General features: G+C 36.1%; 3 protein-coding genes and 1 non-coding gene across 4 annotated transcripts; 2 read left to right on the top strand and 2 right to left on the bottom strand.

The window, feature by feature from the left end:
- Positions 1–28: 28 nt before the first annotated feature.
- Positions 29–100, top strand: TRNAH-GUG (transfer RNA histidin (anticodon GUG)). Its single transcript has one exon. It is a non-coding gene; the product is annotated as a tRNA-His (tRNA).
- A 1,032-nt stretch (positions 101–1,132) lies between these two features.
- LOC103330402 (uncharacterized) lies at positions 1,133–2,515 on the bottom strand. The gene is made up of 3 exons (XM_008232978.3): positions 2,081–2,515; positions 1,926–2,001; positions 1,133–1,791 (listed from the first exon to the last, which is right to left on the bottom strand). The coding sequence occupies exons 1-3, from the start codon at positions 2,111–2,113 to the stop codon at positions 1,379–1,381; spliced, it is 522 nt and encodes a 173-aa protein (XP_008231200.1). The 5' UTR covers positions 2,114–2,515; the 3' UTR covers positions 1,133–1,378.
- A 1,618-nt stretch (positions 2,516–4,133) lies between these two features.
- LOC148918024 (uncharacterized) lies at positions 4,134–4,864 on the bottom strand. Its single transcript, XM_089050475.1, has 3 exons — positions 4,832–4,864; positions 4,665–4,740; positions 4,134–4,444 (listed from the first exon to the last, which is right to left on the bottom strand). Exons 1-3 carry the CDS (start codon positions 4,862–4,864, stop codon positions 4,134–4,136), a joined length of 420 nt encoding a protein of 139 aa, XP_088906601.1.
- Positions 4,865–5,418: 554 nt separating this feature from the next.
- LOC103330401 (uncharacterized protein At4g15970) lies at positions 5,419–6,962 on the top strand. The gene is given in 4 exon segments (XM_008232977.3): positions 5,419–5,697; positions 5,781–5,991; positions 5,994–6,133; positions 6,216–6,962. Coding segments are annotated over 4 exon segments (981 nt in total). The 5' UTR covers positions 5,419–5,547; the 3' UTR covers positions 6,696–6,962.
- The last annotated feature ends 109 nt before the right edge of the window (positions 6,963–7,071 follow it).

Genomic DNA, 7,071 nt, shown 5'->3' with positions numbered 1-7,071 from the left:
TTATGTTGTGAGCACCTATCATCAACTTGTGGCTGTAGTTTAGTGGTAAGAATTCCACGTTGTGGCCGTGGAGACCTGGGCTCGAATCCCAGCAGCCACACAACAAACTAACCTTCTTGATTTTTTCCAATTTGATGACCGAATGGACAAGTTTAAGACTTTTTTTTTCTCTTGTTTTTAACGTGATGCTCATATGAAACATATTTTCACACGTCTTTTGAAAACCAATGTTTTATCATATTTATATAAACTTTACAAGCTATATAATCAATGTGTTTAAGTTTCATGGCAGCTCTCGAAAAGGTTTGGTGTTGTGTGATAGAGTGTATTAAGATATACAATTAATATTTTTAGTAGTTAAATATGGTGTACTTAGTTAATTTTATATTTTAATTTAAATATTAGAGTGTACTTAAATCATAGGTCAGTTAATTTTGATTCCTTTTTTTTTTTGGGAGTTTCACTAAAACACCCAAAATGGGAGTTAAATTATAAAAAAACAAGCACTATTTAAACATATAAACAAAACTCATCATTACACACACTCAAAACCCATTTATAAACACACCCAAAAAGTTGACTTAGGGGTTGATTTTGGGTGTGTTTCTATGTTTAAATAGTGCTTGGGTTTTTTTATAAATACATGTCTAGGATTGGGTTTATTTATAAATTTGTATTTTTTTTTTCTCTTTTAAAAAAAAAACAAACGTGTTTAAGAACTTACCAAATTCTACTGGCAGAAAAGGAGAGTAAAATAACAGCAAAGGATTGCAAAAGATTTTATTGAACGAACGAAAAAAGAAGGTTTTCTTTAAGTTGGATGGACTTGCATTTCGAATTAGCATACCGATCTCAATCAACCAAACTCGAGCGTTACACAATTCACAAAATTCATTTGTCCATTTCAGATCGGTTTCAAATATCCAGACGATGTGCATTCAGTACATCTGTAGGACTAGGACTGTGGGCTATTTCAATGTTACTCTATGTTGGGGCTGAGGAGAGGAGGGGGCTCATCTCATCTCATCTCTCAAAGTATTCGAACCAGTGGATCCAATGATCATGTAACGAAAATATATACATATATAGATGACAGTTCAAGTCTACACTCTTGCAAAAACATTGAGACAAGTACACTCAAACCCTGACTTCATATAATTATAAATATGTGGAGAACAACTCCGTTCAAAATTTTTCAACATTCTCCTTTAATAATCGGAGAATCGCAAACTAAATTAAACCCCTTAACAACTCCCAAATATTGGAGAAGAAGGGAAAAACCAAACTTCATAACCCACATTTTATATGTAGTGGGATTCATATATGTAATATTAAAACGCCAACCCTAAATCCATGGCATTTTAATTTCAATAGATGATCACATGATGGTGCATTGGGTGTCCGGATCATAAAAAGGGTGAATCTCCATCCGCGGCGGTGGTTGTGGAAAACTGAGGGGTTGCGCCGTCTGATCATAGTAATTAGGGTAGTACCGCTGATGATGGTAGGGATCTGTTGCTATATGGTAGGAATTACCTGTTCCATTGGGATTATAATATCCATAATCATGATTATTATAATAACCCTGCCCATAACCCTGCCCATAACCCTGTCCATTTCTGTAATTAGCAACAGGCTTTGCCGTGTAGAACTGATGCTTGTATCCTGAGTCAATCCTAAGCAGCTCGGCATGCTTCCCTGATTTTGATAATAACTTGAGAAGGGCGTCCGGCTCGATTGTGCCCGAAACATGCGCAATCCCGGCTTGTGCATCAATGGTGTAAGACAACCCTAATAACAAATCAGACGATTAATTTAGTGATTAAGATTCAAGAACAACGAGATTAACACAAAACCAATGGTGCAAATCATGAATTTAAAGAAGAAATATATAATAATCTATGTATGTATATAGACGTACATACCCTTGATTTTGCTCAAAACTTTGGTCATGGTCTTATGCCATCCAGGGGTGCTGGTATCCAATTTCAATTGGCAACTCTACACAACCATTTTGACAAAAAAAATTAAAAAAAAAACTTGGAAATTAAGAACAGGGAGGGAGATAAACGACACTAACCATGAAACCAGTATTGCCATCGGACTCCGACATGATGAGAGAAAACTAAAGTATGGTCGTAAACGAGTTGAGGAAAGTGTCTGCTTCTTGGTGTGTGCACTTTTCTGGTTTAAAACCGAGCTAACGTTGGGTGTTTAAATAGAAAATTAGTAGGTCGGGCCTCCAGAAAATATGGGGTATGATTTGTCGGGAATGTTTTGCATTAATTATGATCACTAATTAACCAATCAATCAAACACATTTCAACCGGTGATTTCAAACTATTTCTCTTCTCTTTCTTATCCTTCATGAGATTCAACCAGGCGAAGATCTCTGAGAAGAAAATTTTCCATTTGGAGGATCACTCCATATTTCTGCATGTTAACAAAATTCTTTATAGGATTTGGAGATATCTCATTCTCATTCCCACAATTGTATCCAAAAAAAAAAAAGATCCCACAATTGTATACAACTCTAGATAAGGTAGGTTTTCTAGGAACCCTACCATCAATGCACCAAATGAGAAAATTGGTTTAGGAAAATGTCTAAAATGTGATGGATCCACTTCCTATATAAGGTTAATATAGTATTTATTAGGTTCATCTAATTCTCCGCAACAGTATAAGGTTAATATAAATTATTATTTTAGGTAAAGATTTGCAAGAACGGATATCTATATGTTACGTACTGAAGATTTATTTTTTTAAGAACCTCATAAGATGTACGGAGATTTCATAATTTAAATCAGTGTATGACATAGCATGATTTTTATACTAGTTATTCATTTTCTTTTTAATAAAATACTATCCGCCTTTCTCTAAAAATAAATTAGAGTGTAGGACAATGTTTTCGATCCCCAGTTACACTTACAAGTTTGAATCCGAGTCCCTTCCTAAAGATTGATAACACTTTACGCCAAATTTTATTGTAAATTATATCAATGCTTAATAACGTTTTCTCTTTGAATATCTCTGTGAGTGAGATCATAATTTATAAATAAAAAACGAGATTAATGAAATGTTTTTGTCTGCCTCAGTAAGACTAACGATGAGGCATATGACATGCAAGCCAACTGCGGTGAAAGTATTGAAAGTGAGGTCCATGATCCCAAGCTTATCCTAGATTGCATGATATTGTCATCATGAAGAGCCCTTCACAAAATGCATAATGGGTAAGAATTTGCCTATAGAGAATTAATTCACCTAATACATGTTCTTACGCAGGATTTTATGGTTGGATCAGCTTCATATATGAATTATTGAGACCTTAGTATATCTTTTGGTGAAAAGATTAAAAACTAAATAAATTAAATTGAGACCTTAGTATTTTGTTTTTAATCAAACCTCGAGGAGTTATTTATTAAGAAACAAGTAAGACAGGGCACGGAACCTTGATTCCGACTCATACAATCAAATATAAGGGCGTCTTAAATGAAATCAAGGGCACCTCTAGCCCAAATCGACGACCTCTCTTCACACAACCAAGTCTACCCAGTCTATGCACAACGCAGTTGGCTTCTCTAGGATTAAACTGAAACAAGACTCCGGCACCTGAAGCAATAGGGTCTTAATATCTTCATAGATTCTTGAATCTTCCCAGTATAGACGTATCATAGCCTCCTCTTTGTATAGCTGACACCACCACAGAGGAGTTTTTCAAGTGAGACCTTAGTATTTAGCATCAAAATAAGTATACTAGAAGGGAACTATTCTAGTGCTCCATTTCCATACACATGTCTTCACATCCCATCCCAAAAAATGCAAAACTTGGAAGCAGCACCAAACTAGTCTTCTGTGTGAGGGAATTCATTTGACTTGAAATTAAAAGAAATAACCAAAAAAAACAAAATCCAAAAAAGTGAAGACTTAGTTAAGATTCAAATATAATGTCCATTATGATTCTACATTATTCTCCTCAAAAAACCAGAGAAATTGCAAAATATGAACTCCCTAACATGCCCTTAAAAATTGGGAAGAAGGGAAAAACAAAAATTCCATACACAAGTAGAAACCAAAAAACCAAGCATCCTATAATGTTACATTTTGCGTTTTAAATTAAGGTCATTATTGAGTGATCAGAGAATGGAGCATTGGGAGTCTTCCGGCCGCGGCGGCGGCCGATGGTAGTGGTGTACGTGGTGGGCTGTTGTTGTTGCAAGGGTTCTATCCTGAGTGCGATCGTAATTAGTCCCGTAACCATTTCCATGTGTGTTGTAAGTGTCAACAACAGGTTTGACACCAGAGAAGTGATAATGTTGTCCAGAATGAACCCTCAGCAGCTCTGCATGCTTCCCTGCTTTTGCAAATAACGTCAGAAGGGTGCTCGGATCTACCGTCCCCGAAACACATGCTATTCCGGCTTGTGCATCAATGGTATAAGATACTCCTTCATTAATTATAATCAAAATTGAATTAAGTGATAAAAAACAATAGTATTAGCTTTTTTTTTATATATATATATAAGCGATAGTCTAAACTACTCTAATGTGTAATATATGAGGAGGACTCAAATTTTGGGGCGGAATCACTGCCCTAACCAACTGACTGAACTTACATATATGCATCTTTTTATGTATATATAGTATATAGGAAACAAGCATGCTTACCACTGACATTCTTCAAAACTTTGATCATGGTCTTATGCCATCCAGGGGAACGGGTATCCAATTTCAATTCACAAGTCTACAGAACCATTTTGGCAAAAAAGAATAAAATAAAAAATAAAAAACAGAATAACTTGGAAATTAAGAACAGATAGATAAACGACACTAACCATGAAACCAGTATTGGCATTGGACTCCGACATGATGAGAGAAAACTAAACTCTGGTCGTAAATGAGTGTAGAAAAAGTGTCTGTTTCTTGGTGTGCACTTTTTCTGGTTTAAAAACAAAGCTAGCGTTGGGTGTTTAAATAGAAAATTAGTAGGTCGGTCCTCTAGAAAATTGGTGAAATGATCACTAATTAACCAATCAATCAAACACATTTTAACCGGTGATTTCAAACTATTAATGTTAGTTTTATTGTAAATCTGTTCTCTTCTTTGTCTTACCCTTCATGAGATTCAACCAGGCGAAGATCTCTGGGAAGACAATTTTCCATTTGAGGATCACTCCATATTTAATATTTCTCGAGCGATTCTTGGGTCCCACCACTTGGTATGTCTAACTCTCGGGAACGTTACGTGAGGAAAATGTTTGCATACAACTAGAGATAAGGTAGATTTTCTCGGAACCCCACCATCAATGCACCAAGTGAGAAAATTGGTAGAGGACAATGTCTAAAATGTAATGAATCCACTTCCTATATAAGGTTACTATAGTGTTTATTAGGTCCATCTAATTCTCCGCATCAGGGAGACAGTTTTAAAAGCTTACTCTTTCTTTTTTAATACAAATGATTATTTTAGGTAAAGATTTGCAAGAAGGGATTTCTATATCACCCTTAATTCCGGCATTATTGTGGATGGAAAAATTCTGTGGGATCTCCAATGTCCCTCCGTCGACTGAGAATTATGAAACAATATCGGTATCTTCCTCTAATAGCTTTTTCAGCTCTAGTGCTCCTATGCATACGTTTGAAAAATTCTTCTCAACCAATTGGAACCACCCACGACGTATCGCTTCTCAATTTTCAAACGGTATATGCTTCTTATTAATTATTTCTCTTTCATTTATCCGTCCATGTGATATAATATTGGTGGATGAATTATTTTGTTACTAGAACCCAGAAAGCTCAGAGTTGGTGGAAGTTTTGAGGAGAGCATCGATGGCAGACAGAACGATCATACTTACCATTGTTGAGGAAGCCTGGACTGGTCCTGGCTCTGTTCTTGATCTCTTCCTAGAGAGCTTTCGGATTGGCCAAGGGACCAAATGGCTCTTGAATCACTTGATCATTGTCACTTTAGGCAGGCAAGCATTTCAGTACTGCAAGTCCTGCATCCCCATTGCTTCCAGCTCACACCAACTGGAGTATCGAAACCTTCTACCGGAGAGCAACTCCACCAGCACAGTCGGGATAGACATGACCTGCTGCATAAAGTGCTTCTACTAGGCTACAATCTTGTTTTCACAGTAAGGTTTCTTGTTCCTTGTGTGATGGTTGAAATCAAGATTGGATCATGCAGATCGTAATTGAAACTTAACTTGGCTGCAGGAGGTGGATGTTATGTGGTTCAGAAACCCAATACCACACTTCAATCCCCAAGATGATGTCACAATTCCATGTGATCTCAAACCGAAAGATGGAAGCAATAAACAGGATAGGGGGCTCTTTTATGTGAAATCGAATGATATATCAGTCGAATTCTTCAACTACTTGAAATTGGTCGGGGTCCTATACCCCAACACTCCTTTTGAATCTCTCTGTGAGATTGCAACAGAACAGGAGATTATGGAAATGCTTGGAATGCGCATAAAATTTCTTGATAAAGCTGATTTTGGTGGATTTTGTCAGCCACTTAAGAACAATAGTGAATTTCATACCATGCAAGCAAACTGCTGTGAAAAGATTGAAAGTAAGGTCCATGATCTAAAGCTTGTCCTAGATGATTGGAGAAACTTCACAAGACAATCATCAAATAATAGCTTGGGGACATTGTCCTCATGGAGAGCCCCAGACAAATGCATCCAATAAGAATTTGCTTATTGCTGCTACATTCAGTTTACTTGCAGAGAATTAATCATGATCAAAATTCTGGATTCAATTCTTATATGCAACGAAGGATTCCATTATTTTCACAATTTGGTAAGGGGAGTAGGGATCAGTATTTATCAAGTATTTCTCCATAATGCTAGGCTTTTATGGTTAAGCTTCATATACATTTCAGTAAAAAGAGAAAATAAAAAAAATGTGAGAAACTTAATACGTAAAACTAAGAATGAAGGCTACAGCATTTATCTATTTGAACTTTTCTAGTGCTCCATACACATGTTTTCACATCACATACCAAGTACTTCAGAACTTGGAAGCAGCAACAGAGAGTTCTTGAATTTATCTTTTATTTAAAGCT

The sequence above is a fragment of the Prunus mume genome, linkage group LG4 (assembly GCF_029339155.1).
Source record: "Prunus mume cultivar Tortuosa linkage group LG4, ASM2933915v1, whole genome shotgun sequence".
NCBI classification, from domain to species: Eukaryota; Viridiplantae; Streptophyta; class Magnoliopsida; order Rosales; family Rosaceae; genus Prunus; species Prunus mume.
This window is presented reverse-complemented; position numbering and strand designations above follow the sequence as displayed.